General features: G+C 45.1%; 1 protein-coding gene across 1 annotated transcript in view; it reads right to left on the bottom strand.

Moving 5' to 3' along the window:
* The window catches only part of LOC148011911 (uncharacterized), a 33556-nt gene extending 10773 nt beyond the window's left edge, over positions 1 to 22783 (bottom strand). Inside the window, exon 1 of the mRNA XM_087670432.1 lies at positions 22521 to 22783. Within this exon, the coding sequence (XP_087526558.1) occupies positions 22521 to 22783 (263 nt within the window). The remainder of the gene's footprint in view (positions 1 to 22520) is intronic.
* Positions 22784 to 26133: the final 3350 nt, after the last annotated feature.

Here is a 26133-nt window from a genome sequence, read left to right as displayed (position 1 = left end):
TCAAAGCACAACCCTAACTGATCACACATTGGATAGTTGTATCAATTGGGCAAAGATAGCCTACTAAGGCATTACATATGTGAGCATTAGATGCATGAAGTTTTGGCTGGAGCACATGCAAGAATTGGAGAGGTGCATTTTTATAGAAATTCCACAACCCACAAGGTTTTGTTGTCTCAGTTATAGTGGCCACCTTATTGTGCGATGCTGTGAAATTTATGAAGCATTGAAATGAGTGCCAATCTACAAAGATACCCATGAGGAATGACAAAATGGGACTCACCCCAATAATTGCATTGACAACATTTTGAAAAGTAGAAAAGAGACTTTGTTGAGCCCATAAGCCTTGCAGCACAATATTTCCAGTAGGTGAGTACATCATTGTCGCAACATATTACGTGACCAAGTGTGTAGAACCTAGAGCCACTCGGAAAAATGATGCACAACTATGGTCAAGTTCATGTGGGAGCAAGTGATCTCACAGTTTGGCTACTCAATTGAGATTGTAAGTGATTAGGACACCTTATGCTATTGTACTCCATCAAGGGCCATAAGAAAAAATGAAATTTAGAGGCCTAGGTTCATTCTATGTATGTGTAATTAGTAGAACTAGCAATATGAAACTAGAGATGTTTCAGGTGATGATATAGGTTTTTTTAATGGTAGTTGAAATAAAAAAATATTATCTGTAAGTGCACCCACTACATGAATCCTCGATGGTGCTACCATTGATTGCCATTTGTGCGATCACGAATACTAAACTTGGCCTTGAAGACGAGGAACCTATTCTAGCAACTTATCTACGGGTCAAGTTAATGGTTAGAAAAGAACATACAATTGATGCCATCATCGATGAAAGTACAAAATGTAATGTCATGACCTACAATGACTAAGACTAGCTTGGGTCAACCCACATCGGTTCCAACTATTGCCAAGGTAAACCCAAACAGAGTCACGCCTTACGCACTACTAGAAAAATGCCAAGTGATGGTAACTATTGAGACTAAATGCTTACCATAAATCTTCTACGTGTTGCCTAACATGGAAGGGGTAGAGAATGAAACGTTATTGGGACGCCCATCAAAATGACAAACCAACTATTTGGTTGATTTTGACACTCGACACACATTTGGAATTTCCTAACACATGGATCCTCATGACTTTCAACAAGGACACATGAACACTAATGGGTGAAACCCTTAGTCGACATGATCTCCACAAAAAAGAACCATGACCTACTCAAGAAATTGCTTCAAATGCACAAAGAACAATGCTAGTCGATGAGCAAGCTTGCTCGGCCAAAAATTGAACCAAAAATTGAACCACAAAGGTGGATTCTAAGAATGAACTACAAGGCTATAAACCAACCTCATGTATAGCAACCATGAACCCCCATGAGAAATCCCACATGTAGGAGGTTCCCACATCATAGCCATAAGTGAACTAAGTAGGTCCCTAAACATTTGTTGCAAGCACAAGGCTAATATGACATCAAATCTTGGATTTGGCTACCTAAACTCTCGTATATTGCTACACCCCAAAACCAACCCACTCCACCCCCATCTCCACTACCCCACTCGCACAAATCGACTAAAGGAGGTTGTAGACCACCCAAGGCGACTAAACCCCAACTAATCTATAGGTGCGAAATCTCTCCCTTACCCTTTAGGCCCAATGACCAACCTAGGCTTGAGAATCAGCAAAGTCTAATAGAAGACCCACTATGTGAGTCCTCTTCTGCTCTTGCTAGCCAAACAGACCACACAAGACACCTTCTTATGCCATCACAAGATCCACATGGCTCACTACCTCCACAAAAGGCCAATGAGGGTGATGTGATTCCTATGGGTTGACACCATCTCCTCAACACTAGCCAACCAAGAATAACAAATCACCGAAACAATCTCTAACAACATCTTTGTTTTGTAGCTCAAATTGGCAACTTGCCCACCATGACACTCATGTCAATGAGCACAACCAAATGAAGCCAACTTCTTCACTTGAATTAAAACCATCCTACAAAAAATCATCCATTCTAGAACTTGCTACTAACTTGGCTTCTAACATAGGTGAAGACATAGTCTCATGCATTCAAAACTTGGGTAACACCATCACCATGTTTGCCCACAACTATGATAGGCTAAACCTTGGCTTATTGATGAATGAGACCATGGCTCAAGCTGTCACCTTCCTACCCTAGTCATGGAAAGAATTCAAATTTATTTTCAGAAAGGCCCCCTCAATCACTAATGAGCTTATCCCCACACAAATTTCTCATGAAAAAGCTCTCAAGGGCCGCCTCATCACCTCCTTCAAGCACAACCGTGTAACCACTTGTGACTACCTCACACACTTAGATTAACCAGTCGCACCCAAGTCTAGATCTCTATGAAAGTGGTTCACATTATTGTGTGTGCAATGGAAGTGCATTGGGTGCCCAATCATGACCAATGCTAGGCAATGCCGCACCATTAAGCCATCGAGCTGCCCCTATCTGATTCCATGTTCTTTCATTGACCTGCAACTAATTGCTTAAGGAGACCATCCTGCTCCAACCCTACCTCGACAGAATTCTCAGTGTGAGGAGGAGCTTCACATCACCAATAGGATGGTCTTGGGAGACTTCCTAATGGATGACATGACCTGCATAATGCATGTTGGCATACACCCACATGACATGGATCGTTACATAACATTGGAATATAATCCTCAATCCTATCATTGGCTCCTCCAAATCCCATAAGCTAGTATCCACCTTTTACATACCCACCATGACCACATATGCACCATTTATTTTCTTTTATTCTTCTTCAACAAAACCCCAAAAGGCACACTTAGAATTATCCCACCTCTAACCTTCATAATCCTAGGAGGTATTGCACCCAATCCTAAGATGTATTGCACTCGTTAAGTGGGGAGGATACACAACAAACCATAGACACAAAAAAACCAAAAGTGAGCACTTGAGTGTCGAATTAAATATCTAAATCTTGACTAAGGTTGAAGTGCTAATTGCAATTATCATTTTCATGCCTCTCAAATTGATCTTTCATTATTAGCTTCCATTGTCATTTTGAGCAGACAAGGCCTCACATCGATATTTCCTTGTGCAAAGGGCTACCAAGATGCCCCTATAAGGAGTAGAAGTTGTCAGAGACACCAAGTACAATGAAAAGAACAAGTCTTCACCCTTGAGTAGCAACAAAAGTTCAACTGCTTCCCCCAACAATATAAGGTTGGGGAGCTGAAGTTTTGCCTCCTAGGAAACCTACACAAGATAATAGATAGTAGCACCATGGCCAAGAAGTTGCTCTCGGATTGTGAATTGGCTACTTATGTTAAGGCAATGTGTGGATTGGCATAGGTGATAGGATCCTTGACCTTCATACAAACCTTTGACCCAGAAGCCATGTTGGTCAGCATTAGAGAAGGAACACAAAGGAAGCCTTTCATAGTGGTCCTCACCCATGAACTAGTGGATGTAACCTTGGGATTACCAAAAAAGGATAAAAAGTATGAGCCCACAAAGAAAGTCATGATGGTGGCAACTAGTTGGAATGAAAAAATATCAAGGTTGCACAATGATGGGGTGTTGTTTATTGCAATCCCAAATGAGGAATTGAGAGTCATGGCCTACTTGTTCCACTCTATGCTCAAGCCCGGCATGTTATCCAATAGGATTCCAAAGGGGCTCATGGAGGACATACTATCTAGAACTATCTTCAAGTAAAATTTGAAAATCTTTGGGTTGATAATGTGGTGGAATCACTTGCAAGAGAAAATTCAGTGATGCACAAACCCTTAGGAATGGTGACCAGCTTAGAAGCAAGGCTAGCCATAATAACTTATGGTTCAACTCTTACTAGAGTGATATGCACAACATTAGGTGCATCTTGGAAATAATTTTTACAATTGACTTGGTGGTGAGTGCAAAAAGTGGCCCTTCTAAAGCAAGCCAACCCATCACCATAACAACCACCACCACCATGCAAAGGAAAGAACAGATGTAGGGAGGATATGAGAGTGCAGGAGGCACAATAGAATAAGGAGAAACGAAACAAAGGAAAAGATGAAGAGAAGGGGAAAATGAGAGAGACACTACAATGAAAGATGCAACAAAGGATGTTAGAGCAAGAAAGAGAACTAAAGCATGTTGGGCAAAACAAGGAAGAACCTGCCTATGCCAACCTTAATGGAGGCCGTGAAAAATCTTCAACAATAGGAGCAAGTAGCGTAGCTTAAACAACACAAGGATTTCCTTACAATCACACATCTATCTTACCAAGAAGACTTGTGCAGAAGAGAAGAAGAATTGTGCAAGAAGGAAGAAAACTTGTATGGGGGGGCCAAGAGCCCATTAACAAAACCGACACACCTCAAGCTAGGCAAGGGAGAAACATCTAGTCAAGGGACCATCTGAACTATAATTGATGCTAAACATGCTCCAAGCCATGCAAGCTAAGCTGTCTTAGGTTAAAAAGGGGAGATTGGTAGAAGATAGCCTCTAGGAAAGATGGACACTTGATGACTCCACAACTAGCACTCACAAGCAAAGAGGTCAAGCAATGATCACAAAAGGGAACTTGCCAGTCTTGGAACAGTTGTCTGAAGAACTGAAGAGAAAAAAAGCTAGGGTCTTGAGAGATAATGTAGATTTACATGCAAGGTTGGATAAGGTGATGGACACTTACTAGGAGCACTTAAAGCATAGCACCCTGCAGTAATAGGACCTTCAAGCTCAGCTAGAAAACAAAGACAAGGAACTTGACAAGCTAAAGACACAAGTCCAAGGGATGGGGGACATAAAGAGGCAATTAGAAGAGATGAGAATAAAGTCAAGAGAAACTATAATGCAACTCGAGCAAGAGAGAAACAAGGTGATAGTGTCGTCCCAAGAGCTAGCAAATATTAGGCAAAGCCCATGCCCAACTACAAAGCTGGAGGGGAGCTACGAAGCTCTACCTTGAGACCTACGAACCGCTTATTGATCAAGCGTTTCAAGCCGAGCGGCCATGGCTACCTCTCACATAGCCGATGCGCAATGCCTACCTTATGGGTATAGTGAGCTTACCTTGATGCTCGATCGAGTTCCCTCCTCTCTCTTGAACTCCGATAGTTCCACGATCCTTGTGGCAAGCTCAAGCAACCTCAAGCCCTCTCCCTCAAGCTCCATCCTCTATAGCCGCATGAGAGAAGAGAAGAGAAGAGAAGAAGAGAAGATGAAGAGAGAAGATGGGGAGCTTCTTCTCCACGATCCCTCACTCTCACACACTCACTCCCTCACACTCCCTCAATCCCTCACTCAAGCATAAGCAAGAAGACAAGAAACAAGAGAAGAAGAAGAAGAAGCTTTGGCCATACACAAGAATTAGCTTCTCATTCACTTTTGAACTTTATATACATGCCCTACTTTTTGGGTGGTCATCCCCACTTTTCACATGGCCGACCACTAGCCTAGGCCCTCTTTTCCTATTTCCCGCCGTTCTAGCTTATCCCATTTCCAATTGGTGCATACACTTTGCACAGGAGTGAGCCTGGCACTCTTACAAGGATTCGGGAGCTCTTTCACAATTAATGGTTAGCTTTTACTCTTTTCTTTTCTCGAGGTGACTTTGAGGCCTTCTGGAGACGTCGTCATTCAAATTTTTCAGGGTCTGACTTCCATCCGGGGCGCCTTTTCCTTCCTCTGTCCTATGCCCTTTCGGTTATCTCCTTCTTCCATTTTTCTGATCCTCTACTCCATTTTCCCGCTCCTCTGTGTTGCGGTAAATATTACTCCCCTCCTAGTTGAGTGCCAGTCCCATGGTGCTGTGATGGGGAGTAGTGAGGTAGTTGGGGTTGTTGCCAAGTGGAAATGGTGGGTAGATGACCACAATCAAAAGGCATTGTTGTGAATGGGAGGTCATGGAGTTTGATTAACGATGACCGGGAGAGATTTTGGCATGCTTTAGACTTCATGAAGATGCTCTGCATTTCTCACACAGTTGTAGCGCCCATTTTGCGCCGACTGATAAAGGTTTTGGATGGGCATCCTTAATCATTTGGAGAATATGAGTTTCCAAAATCTATGCCAATGGTGGGTCCATCACTGAGTTTTCCTTCTGCTTGATTTGGTTTAGTCATGGTAGCCATCAATAGGCAGATGGTCAGTTGCATCAAGCATGTTGGTCCATCCAATCATCGGAGTATGCAAAAGCTCCAAAACTGTTGTAGTGGTGTCCTGTCTGACTCAGGGAAAAACTCCTAGCCAGTAGCAGATGTTGTGGATGATCTTCTTTAGCTGGGTAGCCATTCACTGAGTCACAATCATAGCCAGTAAGAGAATGTTGTGCACTCCCTAAGGGGGGTGTATGCCTCACGGTGCGTTGTAAGTGCATGTGTAGTGGAACTGGGAGATGGGTCTAACCTTGGGTAAGCCGTTGGTAATGTCCCATACTTGAGGACCCAGTTCGTGTGTTGTTGAAGGTGCAGTGAAAAACTTTGGGTGACAGGTCTGGAAGTCCTGCCCTTGATGTGCCCTAAGTGTGAAGTGGGGAAGGAGCTAGGTGTGAACCCTAGGTGTAGTGAGTTAAGTGAGCCCTCGTGCTTTTTTTTTTTTGGCCAATTTGCATACAAGGAAGATGTCATGGCTAATGCCTATCACCTTCAGTTGGATTACGAGGCGGTCGCAAGCATTGGGATAGGAATGCACGACTTTGTAGATATTCTTTAATACCGGCCCGAGCCTTCAGAGGTGTGGATGACAAGAAAGGATGATTGCACCTCATGAAGTGGGCATCACTCATATCCTCAAAGATTTCTAGGCAAAAGGAGGGAAGCAGGGTTTCCCTCATCATTAATCTAGTCGTGGCTCTACTATCTATCCCTAGGTTGATGTCAAAAAAGAGTGGAGGGGGTGGGCTTCCTCGGCGGTGGGTCTCTGCATTAGCATGAACTTGATAAGCCTAAGATAATTATAGGTAGTTAAGAAGGCTAGATCCGAGCAAGAAGAAAAATCCGCAAGGAAGAGGTTGATAGATGGGAGGAGATCCTCTTACCTAAAGACTAGGCATTCCTCGGGGCTCTAGGCATTGACGTTATATATCTTAGGAAAGTCAAAATCCCCATGAATGTTTCGATCATAGTCAACTCCATGCCTATGGGGGTAGGGCATGTAGATGGGGTCGTTGCGTTCTTCAAGGAGCGAGCTGTAGAAGGCGGTCTAGGCATCAAAATTGGTATCCCAAATCCTCCTCCGCCACTTCGGTTGTGCCTCGTAGCCTTGGACAGTTTTAGGAACCCTGTTTACCTTGTCTTGCCAGTAGTCTGCAGGCTCTTGCCTCCATTTGGTTATTATGAGGCTTCTTTCCTCTATCCACCTATTTGCAAGGTCATTAGCCAGAACCTTGATCTTGGCTAGAATACCTAGAGGCAACGTATGGTCCAGAGAGCGTGGATAAGCAAATGAAAGTTCAAATGGCCTTGTCTGGAACTCCCGTTCATGCCATATGACCAATTCCTGAGGCCAATCGATAGGATGGGGATCCCCCTGTAGTGGCACCGGCTCTTTAGGGAATTGTCTTGGCAATGATTGTGCTCTGCATTGGGCTTCCTCTGCTAGTTCATGTCTTCTTCTTCTGGCCGCCATAATGTGCTCGGGCATGTGGGCATCTTCGAGCTCTTCAGGTGAGAGGTCTGGTAGAGGCGGACTGGGCATTCGTTGTTGCTCTTCTTCAGCATCTTGCTCAAAGTTCGGACCCTCTTCGACATTCTGCGGGCCGCTTGTGGTGGTGGTGGCTACTCATGCTCTTCGAACCCAAGTTCCTTAAGCTCAACAGTGGAGAGGCCGGCACGGCGTAGGTAGTGAAATTGTTGCTCTTTTGTGATTCCTGTGCCTGTTGGAAGTTCCCGTTCTTGAAGGCCATACCTTAGTGCTCGGGTAATCAGTTCTAGTTTCCTTCTTACCTTCTCCACTGAATCATTGCCCTCCACCAGGGTGACATGTAGTACTATGCTGAGGAAGGCTTGCCTTTGTGCGTTGGTGCATACATCAGCAGCTTCTACCCTGGACTTGGCAAGCACTCTCTCGCACTCAACCATTGCAAAGCGTTTTGTTAAATGCCTAACTCTTTCAAAATTATTATTTTCCCACTCGCTGGCTCTCTTGTCCATCTTCTTTCTTCCCTCCTCCAGCTCACTTGCCAAGGTTGTCACAACCTGCTGTTGCTCATTTTTTAAGAACCAGAGTTGGTTCCTTTCCCTAGATTTTTGAGCCAGTTGTTCTTTAGCAATTTCTTTTGCCTGATTTGCAATATTGAATCTATGTTCTGCCTCAGCAATTAGTTTTGAATTTTCTTGCACAAGCTGTTCGTGACATTGGATCTCTGTAAGGTGCAATCTTCTTTGGGTGAAGGCCATGGCCATGAGGGCCTCTATGTCTCCCTTGGCAATCTCCAATGCACCTTGTAGTAGTTGTGCCTCATTTTGCAGCCTTTGTGCTTTTGCTGCAGGGATTGCCGGTCTTTCCTGTTCTAGGAACTCTATCTCTCTCTCCAATCTATCTTGTTCTTCAAGTCCATACCATAGCTAAGAAGCTATGGCATCCTCTTATCGCTTACTTGGCTCACCCTCTTGAGCTGCTATCTGTCCATACCTTTCTAGTTTGGCAGTTCTTTGTTACAAGTCAGCATACTGCTACACTAGTAACTTTAAGCTCCGCTGCTCTGCCACCAAGTTTTGCTCTTCATCTTCCAATCTTTGTCTTAGGCGGCTCTCATTGTCGTGGACTTCCTTGGTTTTTACTTCTAGCTAATCTTGTAGCGCTTTCACCTCCCTTCTTCGATTGGCTCCTTGCTTTGAAACTTCTGGCCTTAAGGCTGCCAAAGTTTCCTTTTCTTTCTCTAGCTCCACTAGAGCCACCTTCTTTTCTTCTTTTGCCTTGTCCAATTGTGCTAAAAACTCAGCCACACAAGTGTCATAGTCGGCACCAAGTGGCATGGGAGTAGGGGCTATAGTGGTTGACCCCTCTAGCTTTTGTCATTTTGGATCTTTCCTGGACTCGGCATCTGCGGCAGCGTGCCTTTTCGCTCCGGCTTCCGGTACAATCTCAGCCACTTTACTGACAAGTAGCTATATCATGCTCATCACTTGGGCTGTGTCTAGAGAGGGCATGGATTGCGGGGTGGTTGTGGTTGTGGTGTCGGCTGATCCTGGCACAAAGGAGGAAGGCAGGGGGTGCAGCAGGGACTTGCCCTTGCCTACAACCACTAGGACCACTTCCACACTGCCACTTGCTTTAGCCTCATGGCGAGGACTCAAAGGGTCGATCTCTCCTCCCCCATGAGTTTCTTTGACAAATCTACGAGTGGCCTTTGCCAACTCAACATGTTCTTTCATTCTTAGCTCGTCGGCTTCCTCCTCTACCCTTCTTTGCCTCTCTTCTTCTGCCCTCTTTGATTCTTCTCTAATTCTTTTGAGTTCTTCCTCCTCTTTTTTCCTTCATTCCTCCTCCACCCTCCTTGACTCTCTTTGAGCCCTCTTCACCTCAGCTCGCTCTTCTTTGCTCAATCTTTCTTCCTTCTTCTTCAAGCTCTTGTCAGTCTTCTTTTGATTCCATGGTTTGGCCGCTTGAGTGGGTGGTACCTCCGGCTCTCCTTTGTCGCTTATTGTGTTTTCACTCGAGCCTTCTTCCTCGCTGTGAGGTGAGCTTTGGTGCACAACTTGCTCTTCATCTACACCAGCATCCTTGATAGCCTCATCAATGATTGCCATCAGGACACCTCCGTATCTGATTGTAGAGGCTTTTAAGGCAAGCTTTTTTCTTGCGGATCGTGCAATAGAGGCAGGAGACTCCCCACTAGCTCGTGCTGCGGCTAGAGCCAGGAGCGCGACTGAACTCTTAATAGTTTTTTGAACAAAGCCGTTCCAATCCACCTCCTCTGGAACTCCTGCAGCGATGCTTTCTAGCAATGGCACCCCGATTTTGTTCATTAAAGCATTGTATCTATGTCTTGAGAAAAGGGCATGGACCATTTTAGCTTCCATCCTTGTTGCGCGGTCTCGAATATCAGCCAAACTGATTCCATCCACTGTGTGCACGTCCTCTTTTTTGACTCCCATCATGGTATACACATCTCTTTTTGGGGGCCTCTCCTTCTTGGACACAAGCCCCAGGGCTTTCTCGACAATAGTTGCATTAAGGGGCACTTGCACCCTTCTTTCTTGGTCATCAGTCCTTACTGTAACCTTGCCACAGCTTCTACCTTCATCAAAGCTCCTTAAGAAGTTAGTGCACATGCTATAATCTACAGCATGTCCGAACTTTTCCACGTACTTTTGGAGGTTGCATTTGTCCACCAACTCCTTCACTGCCGGCTCTTCCAGGATGGCTTCGTCTAAATTCATGGTATGTTTGACTGTGAACTGGCTAAATCCACTTGTCTCAATGCTAATTCCATACTTTGTCAACTCCTCTTTAGTGAATGGAAGTTTACCATGTCCTGCCATGGTAGGTGTCTGTCATTATACCATGCCAACATTAGCGTTATGATTTGACTCATCACTAACAAAAACCCAAGAAAGAATGTGTTTGACAATTTTCCGTGCTGCTTCAGAGGCATGAAACTTGGAAATAATTCAAAAGCAATATCTATTTCCTCCTTGCATTCTTTCGTATTTGAATTCAGTTGACCATTTTCATCCATTATACATCTTGCTACATCACTTGGCTCTCACTTTGCTCCCCCCCCCCCCCCCCTTTTCCTTAAGTTTTAAAGGAATCCTTCCTAGGATTAACAAGGGGAGAAGGAGGGCTCACATGGACTTTGTGGGGTGAGTTATGTTGAGTGTTGAAATGACCTGTTTTTTGGCTGATTTTTGTTGTTTTTGAGAGCAGAATGGTTGATTTTATGAGATGATTGATTGGTTTGGAAGTGGTTTGAGAATCTTTTAGATGATATTGATTATGTTTTGGAAGCTCATGATGATTTTCAGTAGAGATATGAGATTCTGATATGTTCTGATAGGTTCTGTTGAGCTTCTGTATAGCTTCTGTTTTGTTATGTTTTCTCTCTGTAAGGAGAGATGGATTATTGATTGATGAAAATTGAGATCTTGTGAAAGCTTATTGAATAGTTTTTGAGAGTTTGGAATGGTTTGAGTATGAGTTATGAGGTTTTGATGACCTTCTGTAACCTTCTGTAGATCTTCTGTAGAGCTTCTGTCTCTGTACTGTAACTGTACTGTGACTGTTCTGTATGCTTCTGTATGTGTTCTGTAGAATGTATGTGTAGCTTGGGAAATTTTTCTAGCCTTGGAAAGAGGTGAATACAAGTGCAAAAGAGCTAAAAGAAGTTACCAGACATACCTCTTGGGAGGGGTATCCACGACCTAAGAAGGATTATTGAGAGTGATTATGAGAGATTGTAATGAGGATATGATGTATTATTGATGGAGAGAGAGAGAGAGAATCAGAGATAGCCAATTCTACTAAAATAGAGTGATTGTATGTGAGAGATTGAGAGAAAAGACTATGAAGATATTGAAGATGAATACTATGTGATGTATTTCCATTCAAAGATGCTGTATTCCTTTGCTTTCTTTGTTCTATTGATGGATTTTATGAAGATATTGAAGAATATGGTTGATTCTATCAAATCCGTGGGAGATCTACATGATGCTGCATGAAGATTTGTTGTGCCCGGTGTTCTTTTCTTCAAAGTGATCATATAAAACCTAATAAACAAGCTTGTTGATGTTACAAGATAGATTTTCTTGCAAGAGAATTCCCTTTTCCTTGGTGTTCCTCTTGGGGCTCCATGTTTTTGGTGTGCAGCCGGGGAACTTTGCCATCAACAAGCACCAGAAGAGGCTGAAAATGAAGGAAATGGCATTGCCAAGAAGAGAAGAATTCAATGGATGTTTGTAAAGTTCCTTCTTCCACTGAAGAGTTGGAATTTCTCATAATCAATGCCACTTTCCACAAGAAGTTCATCCCACAATGGCGGAAACACATCACCATCATGATGCATGCTCTATGTGGTGGACAGTTTCCTCTTCTTGTTGAAGCAGCAGAAACTTGCATCTTGGTGGCAAACTGTTTGGGAACAAACTGAAGAGCAAAAACAGAGAGAATGACCATACATGGAAGATTTGGCATTCATTGAGAAGTTTCCAGAAATCATCAAGTGGGAGATTGTGAAGAAGCTTCAGGAGTCTTGGTCTGTAGAGGTTCACAAAGACAAGAAGGAAAAGAGTTGGAATTTGTTCGTGGATGCTCAGCAACAAGATACATGGGATGCTTGGTGCACTGAAAATCTTCTGTTTGTTCAATTGGCAACCCACAGGAAGTTGGTAGACAGAGTGTTTTTCACAACATACACTGTTGAAACCATCAGAAGCTGGCATTACTATGATGATGGCACCACCACAATGCTCAGACGTATGCATTTTGACACCTTCAGAACCGAATACCTTCCTCTGTGCAGTGGCATGAAAGCAGAATTCAGAGACATTGAAAAGGAAGAAGTAGAAGAAATGTTGGCAAGAGAGTCCTCCAGATACTGAAGCCTTCTGTTAACCCTCTGTGGAGCACTAACAACATAATGGAGCCAACCCCCTGATAAATGACGCAATAAAGAGGCAAGCGTTAGAACGAGTCCAGAGGTACGTGAGAAGAGAGAAAGCAAAAATCAGAGCCGAGAATGAGCTCGCAGCAGAAGCCTCCTTTGACGCCCTTGCGGAACTCTTTACAGAAGTCCCAATGTCACATCAAGCCCTTCCTCCTACTGGAGGTCCACTTCCAAGCTAGATCCGTCCTGGAAATATTGATGGCCAGCGAATGTAGTCCCATTGCCAGTTTTTAAGGGAGAGTACAATGAAGACCTTGATCTTCATATAGCAGAGTTTATGGTAGCATGTGTGGCTAACAATGCCAGAACCCCTGAGCATTGGTTGGCAATATTCCCTGCCACTTTCAAGGGTGCAGCGTTTCAGTGGTATGAGAGACAAGCAGCAGGAACTTTTGGCACATGGGATGACCTAAAGTTGGCCTTCCTCACTAAATTCAGGCGTGAAGGTTTTGAAGAGTGGATGTGAGAGGAATTTATGAATCTAAGTCAGTCCTCTGGAGAAAGAGTAAAAGCTTATATCTCACGAATGGAATCCATCCTGAAGAGATGAACTAACCATAATCTAGATGATGGCATTCAGAAGGGGGTGTTTCTCAGAGGATTACAACCAGAAGTCCGTAAGTTTGTGAAGCTACAAAGACCAGCCACACTGCAAGCCGCAACAGAAGGTGCAAGACTGTACGATGAAGTGGAAGCTAGATTGGCGATGAATCCAGGAAGAGGAGTCCTACCTCCTCTGATGCCAGGAATGATGTACCCACCAAATGCAATCCCAGGGACCATTCCCTACCCCTACCAACAGATGCCCCCAGTATCACAGTACAGTGCACCAAATCCACAGTGGCCACAATCAATGCCTCAAATGATGGTTCAACCACAACAACAATGGTCCCAACCAATTTCCCCAATGCCAAATCAGTAGTGGAACCCTACCAATTGGAGCCAACAGCCAACAGTTCAAACAGGAGCTCTGAATCAGAATCAGAGCAGAGACCCCTCTGCACCAGCCCAACCTGTTTATGCAGTGATTACAAAGACTCCTCAAAACCCTACTGCCAGTACCTCAAGAGGAGAAAGCTTGAAGGATTACTTATCCAACTTAGTTGCGAATATCAAAAAGGAGTTGATGGATGTGATTACAGAGCAGCTACAGACAATGAAAGTGAATACCGCCAGCATATCCAATGTGGCAGGAGCAGGAAGAGATGTGATGCGGTCAAATACTTGGTGTGGTAAGTGTCATCAAGCTGGCCATTTAGCCATTGAATGTACACGAAAACCAACCATCCCTGGACCAACCATCCCTGGAGCTTTCTGTTCCTACTGTTTGCGGAAGAACCATACAGAGGATATTTTCTCTCTGAACGAGATGCATGATAGGAGAAGAAAGGAAGAGGACGCAAGATTCAACTTGCTAGAATCTAAAATGACAACACAGGATATTGGACCCAAGCCTAGAGAGTTTGGTCCTAATTTCGGACCCAGAAGATTTCCCTCACAAAGTTACAGAGGAAGACAGTCTGGCGGTGGTCAGAGATCAGAAGTGGAGTGTTACAGATGCGGAGAAAAGGGACACATTTCACCAAATTGTCCAAATCCCAGAAGGTCAGTGGATTACAAGCCCTTATGCAGTAGATGCAAAGGAGAAGGCCACACTGCAAAAGACTGTCTAAGCCTAGCCCCAGTGAAAAACATTGCTACTGATAGTCTGGCCAAGGCCCAAGAGCCTACCTCCAATTTAGTGGAATTGGAAGTTGCTGCCATCACGTGTGCAAAGAAGAAGGAACCACCTATCCAAAAAGAAAATAATCCTCCTGCCAGAACAGTGAAGTTCAATCTTCCACCAGAAGAACAGAATAGAACAGAGCCTAACAGTGCCGTATAGAGCACTACAGTGCCACAGAGAGTCACAGAGACAGTTCCAGAGACAGGACCAGAGGTCCAGGAGATAGAAGAGAAGAAAATGCCACAAGTGGCAGAAGAAGTTCCCATGATATCCCTGTTGGAAGAAACAAGGAAAATGAAAATGGGTGTTGCCCCATTCCCTAACCGGTTAGAGAAGCCAGTGGATCCTATTAAGGAATACGATCTGGTTAGAGATCTAGATACCTTTAAACCAAACCTCACATTCCGACAATTATTGATGTTGTCTCCCAGTTGCCGAAAATAGTTCAAAAGTATACTAACAAGAAGACGTGGCTTAAGGATTGCTCCCTCAACAGCAACAAAGTCCAACAAGGCTCCAGAGCCTGTAAAAAAAGTGGATGTGGCTAACGCCTTCCTAGATTCGGGTACCCCAGAGACTGGTGTGTGGATCGAAGGCTGCTTTATTGCAAATGCACTGATTGATGGTGGTTCATCAGTGAACATTATGATGGATGTGACAATGAAGGATCTAGGCCTACAAGGTGTGCAACCAACCCAATGGCTTATCAGACTGACAGATCAGAGTAGAATCAAGCCTTTGGGCATTCTCCCATATGTGAAGACTATAGTGGCTGGAAGAGATTATTGGCTAACCTATCTGGTGGTGAAGCCAAACTCTTATGGTACATCCTACCCTCTGTTACTGGGCAGACCATGGATTTTTGAAGCCAGAGCAAGGACGGATTGGTTTAAAGAAACCTCGACAAAGTGGTGCTGAAGCTATATGGTGCTCAACAAGGACATGGATCCACCTCCTTGTAATTATCTTCTGACTCCCCTAATGAGGCTACAGATGGAACCTCAACAGACGAAGATGCTGTCAAACAGATCCTTCCTAAGAAAACAGTGGCACGTTCCTTAACAGTGGATACTGTAAGCCAACTTCCAAAAGATACAAAGCCATTATCAATGGGAGAATACTTCCTGCCTGAACCAGGAACGATTTTCGAAATCACTTCTGACAGTGAGATAGAAGCATGGATGTACTGCTCTCCCTGTTACATGGCCATAGCAGAGCCAGAGACAGAGGCAGAAGATGAAAACAGAGAACCTATTCTTCTCTTACAGAGCTCCTACAGAGCCAGAGACAGAGAGACAGAGACAGAGACAGAGGAGGAAGGAGATGATATGGAAGAAGAAGGTTATGAAAGCGAGATGGAAGAGTCTATCCCACCCGAAGAGGATATATATGAAGAAGAAGTTCCATAAGCATCAGAAGAAGACGAGCTCATGCTGTGGGACAGAATGGCGATGGTACCATTTGGTCTGGTAAATGGATCTTCTCATATGCAAAATCTTTATAAGAAATGGATTAAGAAGAATAAGCCGTCTTTCAACAGTGGCTCATGCCATCCTCAACCATCCTTGCCAAAGAAAGATGATGATGATGCACCGTGCCAACAAGCACCAGTCCCACAAACCCAACAGAAATCAGAGGGTCCCTGTTATGTGACGTTCCTGGATGTGTCATCAGAAGACAAGTCTTCAAGCCAAGAGGTAACTAATCGTGAAACCAAACCCGAAACGGCTCTAATCCCATTCCAACATCTCAAGGAGCAAGTTGGGTCTAGTGGGACATCAGAAGAGGACACCACTCCCTTGAAGGAGTCGGATCTATATCCAGAAGCAGTCCATGGGACCTTCATCCGTGAAGTAGAAGGTGAAAGGCAGTTAACCTTTGTGGATGCAGATGGCACTGAATGCCACTTGAAGGTGGGTAGCAGCGTACCAGAAGAGGAGTTGTCAACCTTGTACAACTTGTTGAAAGAGAATTTGGACGTGTTTGCATGGTCCTACAAAGACCTAAAGGGGATTGATCCCACAATATGTCAGCATCATATTGACTTGGAGCCTGATGCCAAGCGAGTACGGCAATGACAGAGGCAAATGAACCCGAATTATTCCACATTGGTGAAAGCAGAGCTGCTAAAGCTTCTGGAAGCCGAGTTCATCTATCTAGTGGCAAATAGTGAATGGGTTTCACCCATCATGGTTGTACCCAAGAAGAATGGCAAGCTTCGTATATGTGTGGATTTCCGCAAGTTGAATTCCAAGACGAAGAAGGATCACTTTTCGATTCCTTTCACAGACCAACTATTGGACACAGTGGCAGGACATGAGCTTTATTCCCTTCTGGATGGATTCAGTGGATATAACCAAGTCCAAATCGCAGAAGAAGACCAATCCAAAACAACATTCACCACAGAATGGGGGACCTACGCTTATCGAGTGATGCCATTTGGGCTCTACAATGCCCCTGCTACTTTCCAGCGAGTCATGATGGCCGCATTCCAAAATCATCTGCACGACTTTATTGAGGTATATTTGGATGACTTCTATGTCTATAGTTTGATCCGGGAACATTGGGGACACTTGGAACAATGCTTTGACCGATGTCGGGAGTATGGGATTTCCCTCAACCCCGACAAATGCATATTTGGGGTCTCTTCTGGAGCTCTGTTGGGCCACATTGTCTCTACACAAGGGATATCAACAGACCCTACAAAGATCGAAAAGATCACAGCTCTGACAACACCCACCAACCTCAAACAGTTGAGGGGATTCCTAGGCCATGTGGGTTACTACAGAAGGTTCATAGCCCATTTTGCAACAAAGGCAACCTCCTTGCACAAGCTTCTGAGGAAAGATGTAGAGTTTGTTTGGATGGACAAATGTGATATAGCCTTCAACACTCTGAAGCAGTGTCTGATTGAGGCACCCATTCTGCAACCTCCTAATTGGACGAAAGAGTTTCATGTACACACTGATGCATCAATTGAAGGCTTAGGCGCAGTTCTATGCCAGAAGGGCTCCTCGAAGCTGGATCAACCGATCTATTACGCAAGCTGAAAAGTCACTGGTAGGGAACGGAACTATATAGTGACAGAGCTGGAGTGCTTGGCTATGGTGTTTGCCCTAGAGAAGTTCCGCCACTATCTCCTGTCTACCCACTTTAAATTTTATGTGGATCACGAGGCCCTATCCTTCCTGATGAACAAAGCAAATGTGAAAGGACAAATGATGAGATGGCTCCTTCTATTCCAGGAGTTTGACTTTGCGGTAATCACCAAACTTGGTCGTTCCCATGTTCTGGCTGATCATCTGTCGCGTATCCCACAGACTGCAAAAGAGGAGCAGGATGATCCAGACCTCCCTGATGCTTCCCTATTCTTGGTAGAAACTGTAACTCCCTGGTATGCAGACATTGCCAATCTATTGGCAACCCAACAGTTCCCTCCTGGCATTTCTAGTCGGGAAAGGAAGAAGTTTATGTTAGAATCAGCCCCCTACACCCTGCTAGGCGGTGCACTGTACAAGAAAGGCAAAGATGAAGTGCTCAGAAGATGTGTTGTAGGAGATGAGATTGGGATTGTTCTGAAGGCTTGCCATGACAAGCCATGTGGAGGCCACTTTGTGGGAGAAGTCACAGCCAGGAAGGCTCTGCTAGCAGGATACTGGTGGCTGACCATTCACAAGGATGCCTATGATTACTGTAAAAGGTGTGATGCTTGTCAGAGAATGGGGAAACCCACCAAAACAAGTGCCATGCCATTGCAACCTATTCTTCCCCTAAAGCTGTTTGAGAAGTGGGGCATCGACTTCGTAGGCTCAATCAATCCTCCTACCAGAAGGAAGCAGAATAGATACATCCTTGTATGTACGGATTATGTCACAAAGTGGTGTGAAGCTAAAGCCCTAAAGCGAGATGATGGTAACATCGTGGCCCTGTTCATGTACGAGAATATCATCACCCGTTTTGGCAGTCCCCTAGAGCTGATAAGTGACAAAGGCACTCATTTCATTAATAAAGTTATGGAAGAGTTGACAGAGCTGTATAAGATCCGCCATCGCAAGTCCACTCCTTACTACCCCAGAGCCAACGGCCAAGTCGAAGTCACCAATCGCATCCTCTACTCGATTCTGACAAGGACGATTGCCGCACATCATCGTGATTGGGATGATCGACTTACAGAGGTCCTCTGGGCGTACAGAACCTCCCATAAAGTAGCAACAGGACAAACACCCTTCCAGCTGGTGTATGGTATAGAAGTTGTTTTCCCTGTTGAACTGGAATTACCCTCTTTGAGAGTGGCTATCAAAGAGCATTTGGGGGACTATGATTCACTGCAACGCCATCTCCTGCACCTGGAATGTTTGGACGAAACTCGTAGGATGGCTCTATAGTACATGGAAGCCACGCAAGCTCAACGCAAGGCTTACCATGACAGCTTCACAAGCACAAGGAGTTCAAAGAAGGTGATTTGGTCCTAGCCTATGATTCACGATTTGGCAAGTTTCCTGGCAAGCTCCACTAGCGGTGGATGGGCCCATATAAGGTACTTGCTGTCAACCCTAACGGCTCTGTCCAAGTGCAGACCGTTGATGCCTCTGATGATCCCTTCCTGATCAATGGATATCGCCTGAAGAAGTACTTCCCTCCTTGGGGATCTTGACAATCACGGTCACCTAATTCTTTCCCCTGTTGGCGTGGCACTGTACTTCTTATGATGCTACTTCTGATAGCCGTTCTTCAGCCATTCCTGATGAGGTGGACTCAACCCTCTGTCCCCTCAACCCCATCTTCTAGCCTTGATCTCTTATCCTCTATTTTCCACTAGCGACAATGGCGAGGTGGGTTCTGACAAGTGGTATTTCCACCATTCCCTTGCTTAAATCGACAAAAGAAAAAGAGAAAAGAAAAAAATATACATATCGGTTATGGGAGAAAAGGACTTCGGTCCCTGTCAGGCCGACCTATTCTTCGAGAAAAGGTGGAAACACCCTCGGGAATAGGGAAAAACAAGGAAAAAAAAGAAAAAAAGAAAAAACAAGCAAAAAAAAAGAAAAAAAGAAAACGAAAAAAAACTGTTATGGGAGAAAAGGAAGTAATTCCCTGTCATAGCAGGCCTCGTTCCAAGAAAAGGTGGCAAACACCCTTGGGCGAGAAGCTGGCTGTGGAAAAGGTGGCAACACCCAGCAGTCCAGAAAGTGGATTCATCAGTTGACATCCCCAGGATCCAATTCCGAAGCTGACTCCCTTGGTACACTGTGTCCTGGGTCTCTCTACAGAACGTTTAACTGTCCTCTAGCAGACGACATGTTCCTATCCAACACAACGTTCGATTTGTTGGCTACCTCCCTAGGTACACCTCTTCAACAACTAACGACGCGATCTTCATCGACAAACAATTGAGTGATGCGAGCTTTCATCCTAATCGGATGGGGAAGTGAGTATGGTTGCCCTCTGTCACTATCAACAGCGAGCGAGATAGAGCGTGGGGCGAGTGACCAGTCTTTTCTCTTCAACTCAAATGAGAGGTGAGATGTGTGAATGCAGTGTTGCACGCATGGGATGGGCCTCTCACTGCACAAAGCACGATTTGTTTTTGTGCACTGCACTATAAGGCTCCCTGGCCTTCCTTCTCGCACCGTATGTCAGCACGGGGCGAGATGCATAGTTGCACCATCAAATGCGCACAAGGCATACAACCTTTGCACAAGTGACTGTGAGGATTACATCAATGGGTTTCAGGAAAGGGCTGCCCCTCTGTATCTATCAGCAGAGTGTGAGACAGAGGGTGGACTGAGTGTGACTAGAGTTTCTTCAATCAATTCCCGAGAGGTGAGATTGAGGGACGTTATGACACTTGGAGTCAGGTATGTTCCTGTTTCCCTATGCACCCACGGGGTGGGTCTCTATCGTCATCACAGGACACATCACCCTATTTTGTATACTGCACTGTCAGGCTCCCTTGCCTTCCTCCTTGCACCTATGCCAGATGGGTTAGATGCACTGATGCACCATCAACTGTGCACCCTGGCATACTCCCTCTGCACCATTCCCCTGTCGATTTCTAAACCGGGTACGAGATATGGGCTTCAATCATTATTCCTCGAGTGATATAAGTCCTGGCCCGCAGTTCTTTCATTCCATTTGAGTGACTTTGAGTTGAGAGCAACATTCCTCATCATCGACGACTTTCCTGCGATTCCTTCAACCAGCTACCTCCCTGGGTACTGCCGCGTGGCCCCTGCCATGACGGATGTGTGCTGGAGTGAACCTTGGTACCTCCTGCTGCAGCCGACAACAACACAGGACGTGCCATCGACAATCAACCTTGATTCTTTACAATATGGGCCAAGTTTTTCTAACCCTACACCTTTTGTTTCTCAGTGACGGTCATGTTTTAAGTGTGGGGACATTAGTGGATGGTCTATGGTGTGGTATTAGGTCCCTGTTGCTCAGTTAACCCTGTCCGTTCAGGTTTTAAGTGTGGGGACGCGTCCCTGCGCGTCTACATTGCATACCCTTTTTCATATGCCTCAACCTGCTCATGCCTCTATGCCATGCCTTGTTTTTACCCTGACGGGGTCCCTTCCAACCCATCCGTTTATGTTCCACCCACCCTCGGGGCTGTTCCCTTGCAGCTTTCCTTCATTCCCTGATTTTGCGGTCCTGCATGTAAACCCATCCTACGTTCACCGAAGTCCACATCCAACCTTATAGCCCTATTCCTCCCTTTGAACTGACCATTTTTCCTTTTTACCTATCCCTATTCCGGTGCACAATTTTTGAGTTATTAATTTTTGAAGCATTTTGCGCAAATTAGCCGATTTTCCATGTGAACGCGCTTTGCTTGCTTTGGAACCATGATCTGACATCATAGCCCTGCCAACAACTTTTCCCCTGACATTTTTCCTTTTTACTCCATGTCATTTTGATACACGGTTTGTCCACTATTAATTTTTCGGTTTCTTGAGACTTTTTCGTGCGTCTTTTTGACATTTTTCCATGTGAACCTGCCCTGTTTGTAGCAGAATTCCAATTTGATTTGACAACTGTGTCCCCTGTGCCTTCCCCCACCTTTTTCCTTTTTCCTCTCCCCACTTTTGACTTTTGGATTTTTAATTATTAATTTTTCAATGTGTTTTCGAACATATTTTTGGTGTTTTTCGCATGTGAACCCCTCCTACTTCAACCCGAACTGCGTTGTAATGTGACAACCCTGAGCCACCCCTTCCTGCAGACATTTTTCCTTCTTACTGCATGTCATTCTGGCCAGCGATTTGTCCAATATTAATTTTCGATCCCATTTTCGAGTGTGTTTTTTGGGTTTTTCCCACGTGAACACGTCTTATCTCAGTCGGAACTATGTTTTGATGTGATAGATTGTCGGGCACGTCTTTCTACGCATTTTTTCTTTTTCTTGCACCTCGTTCCGATGCACGGATCTTTCGATATTCATTTTTAATTGCGGTTTTTGACCCGTTTTTTGCATGTGACCGCTCTGTCTTTCCCCCGGAACCCCCGTTGCACATTTTCCCTGTCTTCCCCCTGCCGTCCTGCCCACTTTTTGTTTTTATGACCTTTCGTTTTGATGTCCGAATTGGGAGATATTAATTTTTCTTTATTTTTATGTATTTTCGCGCTCCTCGTTCCGCACGTGAACGCACCCGTTTTCAATTTTACGTGTTTCCAAGCGCCCCGGTTGCGTCCGCGTGACCCGTCTCGCCATCCCGGTGCTATTCCGATCCCGTCACGGCAAATTTTTTTTACCCCGCCCCGTGCACGCGCACGGGACGGGGGTACGCCGCTCTTTTCTGGGTCCCTGCCCATCCTCCTATGGACGCCCCCCCTACCCTTCCCCTTGGACACCCCTTTGGGCACCCCCCATCCCCATGGGCACCCTTCCATGGGCGTACCCCTCCTACCCCCCACCCCTCGAGCGCCTTTCCATTACCCTACCCACACCCTTCCCTATCCCCCCACCCTACCCTTCTCTCTCCCCGACCCCTCCCCACCCCAACTGCTTCTCTCTCTCTCTCTTCCCGTTCCCTGCGTGGTTCCTCCCCTCCATCTCCATCTCCCTGCTCTCTCCTCCATCTTCTTCTCCCTCCCCTCCATCTCCTTCCCCCTCCTCCTCTCCTTCCCCTCCTTCCCCTCCCTCTTCCCCTCGTGTCGCCACTGCCCGCGCCTTTGCCTGCCGGGTGCTCTCGACGACGCCTGTACCACCTCCTGCGCCCTTTGCCTCGCCGGTCGCTGACGCCCTGTACCACCTCCTGCGCCCTGCCTCGCCGGTCACCGACGCCCTGAACCCGCCCTCCTCGCCGTGGCCCTCTACAGCCGCCGTGACGCCCTCTGCAGCTCCTGACGTGCCACACGCCCTTCTTGTTGTGACCCCATCCGCCGTTGACCCGCGTTCTCCCTCCTCCACGTGCCCTGCACGCCTCCATTCGACCCTTTCCATTCCTACCCCCTAAGCCCCCTTTCCCCCCACTGTACCACATTCCAATCACTCTTACCCTCTCTAAAACGCCCCCCCCCCCCCACATTACCCCATCTAAACCCCCCTTCCCCCCCATTACACACCTAACCCCCCCCATTACCCCATCTAAACCCCCCTTCCCCCCCATTACACACCTAACCCCCCCCATTACCCTATCTAAGCCCCCTTTCCCCCCTCCAATCACACACACACTCAACCTTTCTGTAAGCCCCATGTCCTACCCTGCAGACCCACAGAGCAGACAACCCTACTCAAACCCATGTTCCCTTGCAGAACCGCAGAACCTCAACCAAGCCCCGGTTCATACGCAGACAACCACCGAAACCCCCTCCATTAGCCCCTGTTCCCCCGCCGAACTACAGAACACCACCCCCTGCAGAACCGCAGGAAACCACCCTTCCTAAACCCCTGTTCTCCCTCGAGACGCCGACTTACGCACGTGGCTGTTCGTGCGAGTGTGATTGTGGGTGTTCGTGTGCGGGTGCAGGCGATTGTTAGCCGGTTGCTGACACGCAGCTGCCACGCACCCTATTTCTGGGTATATTTCCCGGATTGTTAATTCACCTACCCGAACACCTTTTTTTTTTTTAACACATTGCAAAATTTTACAAAAATCATTAAAAAACACTTCAAATTCACAAAAAAAAACAAAAAAATTACAGAAAAATCTAGAAAATTCCCAATATTTCTGCAGTGAATTGCCATATTTTTCTAAACTGTCAATTTCAGAGAAAATTTCAGAAATCATATTAAAATTAAAAATTCTTTTAAAAATACTCAAAAAATAAAAAAATTCATTAAAAATGGTAAAAAATTCTAACTTAATTTCCAAAAAATTCCTAAAAATTCTATTAATATTTTTCCTTATTTTGGCATATTTTCTAAGCTGTAAAAATATTTCATTAAATCCTCAATTCATTTATTTTTTAAAAAAAAACAAGCAATAAAAACACCTCTTTCATTCAAACCACACACTGAAAAATCTCGAAACAAATTCAGATATTTTTGGATTGAGGAGAGCGCATTCTTTGCATTTACATACACCCACTACCAGGTATTTTTTTCCTTTTCCCTTTTATCTTTTTCCGCTACCCCAAAATTCACGGTTAATTATTAAAATGAACCCTAAACACCACCATGGCAAGCGATTCACGCTAAACACACAATTTTTTAATAAAAATTAACCCGTCGTTCACTTAGCACGCGCTAAGTGCGCTTAAGAGACACTTTAATATTTTTAATTAAAATGAACCAGCCGTCACAAGAGCACGCGCTGGCAAAAAAGCGCTCCACATCACCTTAATTTTTAATAAATGAACTTGCATTTATAGACCCAGTCTGGGTATCACAGCCCGGGATTCGGATTAAAGCACCGCTTCAACCTAATAATTGGTAATTAAATTTTTAAAAATGAACCGTCGTTTTCTTGATAAGATTTATCACTTAATAAAAATTCACCCATTTCTTAATAATTTATTAAAATGAACCTTTCATTAAATTAATTCCCCCTCACTGCACTTAATTTTCCCTTTTTAATGAACTCGTTTCGTGGGATGGGTATGCGAAGTCTTTGGAGTTGTCTCCATGGTCAAAACTGTTTATCAAAGTTGTGGTCTTGATATGTGTGGGTTGTTGTTATATTTTGGTTCAGTTTCTTTGTTACGGTTAAGGGTACGGTGTATAGTTTTTTTTTATTGCCTGATACGGGGATTTTGGGTGTTTGCATGTTGCATAGCATGAAGCTTTCGGTCGCATATGTCTAGAGGTCATGTCGAATTTTTTCTAGGCTGTGGTTTGCTTGGGGATAGTTGGTCGAGTCACGTTTTATCGTTTTGGTTGCTATCTTATCCTTGGTTTTTGTATGTTGCTTTGCAGGCATTCTCATTGTTTGTCTGTGTTGTGGTGTGTGTGTAACCATCTGAATGGCGCCTTCTCACGCTCCTCCCCCTATTCAGTATGTCCCACTAGTCAGTAGGGATTACTCTTCCCTACTCACTTTTGAGCTTCTCACGAAGGCGGGACTCACACCTTTCGTGGCTCCCTCCTTTCCATTGCTTCCAGAGAATCCATCGATGTGTGATGAGTTTCTGGCCTCCTACAGCAAGAAGTCGGGACTGGTCCAGGGTATTTCCATGACTTTGACACCTCGAGGCCTAGGGAAGGCTCTGTCTCTTCCCTCCAAAGGTGAACCCTTTGTTACAACTCGCCAGCTTTTCTCTAATGAAGAGATTCTGAAGCTGTTACAAAAGCAGACAAGGGAAATTCTGGATGTTAAGAAGGTGATCAACTCTTCAGGAGTTTCCTTTTCCATGATCACTGATCCTGTGTGGAAGTTGGTCTGTCAGTTTCTCCAAGACAGGTTTATGCCTGCAAAAACGCCATCCCATTACTTGTCCAAAGAGCTTTTTACAGCTTCAAGGATGGTGTTAAAAGGAGTAGCTATTGATTGGAGCACTTACCTACTCACTAAGATGGATCAACATTTCGTCAAAGTCACCAGGGGCAATGTTACCAATGTCACCTACGGATCGTATTTGTATGCCTTCTTGACCTACTCAGGTTTACAGAAGAGTGTGCCTCCACCTCCTCCATCTAATCCAGTACCTCCTCCTCCACCTTCAGATGAGTCAGAACCAATTGATATAGAGGATTTGGATTCTCCACCTCCCCTGGTCATACAGCGCAAACGCTTGAAGCAGGTAGCGGATAAAACTCCTTCACTTCTTCCTTCAGTGCCCATTCCTGCTACCTCTGGCAGTGATCTCCCTGATTATCTCACATGTAATAACCTGTTCAGAGCACATCGAGAAGGTTCGTTGGATATATCAGTCCCCTCACTAGAACAGTCTAGTCTCGGGAGATGCCATTCCTTTCCTATGTAAAGACATTCAGAGTTCCATTGAACTGTCAGTGACAGCGTGTGTTCAACAGCTGTACGCTTCCTTTTATGAAGAACTGATGCAGTCTAAGGACCAGTTGCATAAGGCAACATCCGAGTTAGCCTCTGCTAAGGATACCCTAGCAGATTTGTTTAAGCAGATGGAGCAACAAACCCACCTGATTGCAACCCAAAGAGATGAGATATCTTCTTTGAAGATTCAGTTAACAGAGGCTCAATCAGAGGTTACTCGCCTCTCAGAGGAGAAGGAGAGGATGTCCAAAGAAGCCCAAGAGTTCCAAACTCTTTTAGATGTTAAACTTTCAGCCTTACAGACTGCTAATGACACAGTGGAATCACAAGCTTCCCAAATCAAGCAGTTGCAAGATCAACTGGCAAAGTCACGGTCTGTTCCTCCAAGCCCTCATGTTCC

The sequence above is a fragment of the Lygodium microphyllum genome, chromosome 28, assembly GCF_053477565.2.
Source record: "Lygodium microphyllum isolate KBCC chromosome 28, Lygodium_microphyllum_v1.1.10, whole genome shotgun sequence".
Taxonomy (NCBI): Eukaryota; Viridiplantae; Streptophyta; class Polypodiopsida; order Schizaeales; family Lygodiaceae; genus Lygodium; species Lygodium microphyllum.
This window is presented reverse-complemented; position numbering and strand designations above follow the sequence as displayed.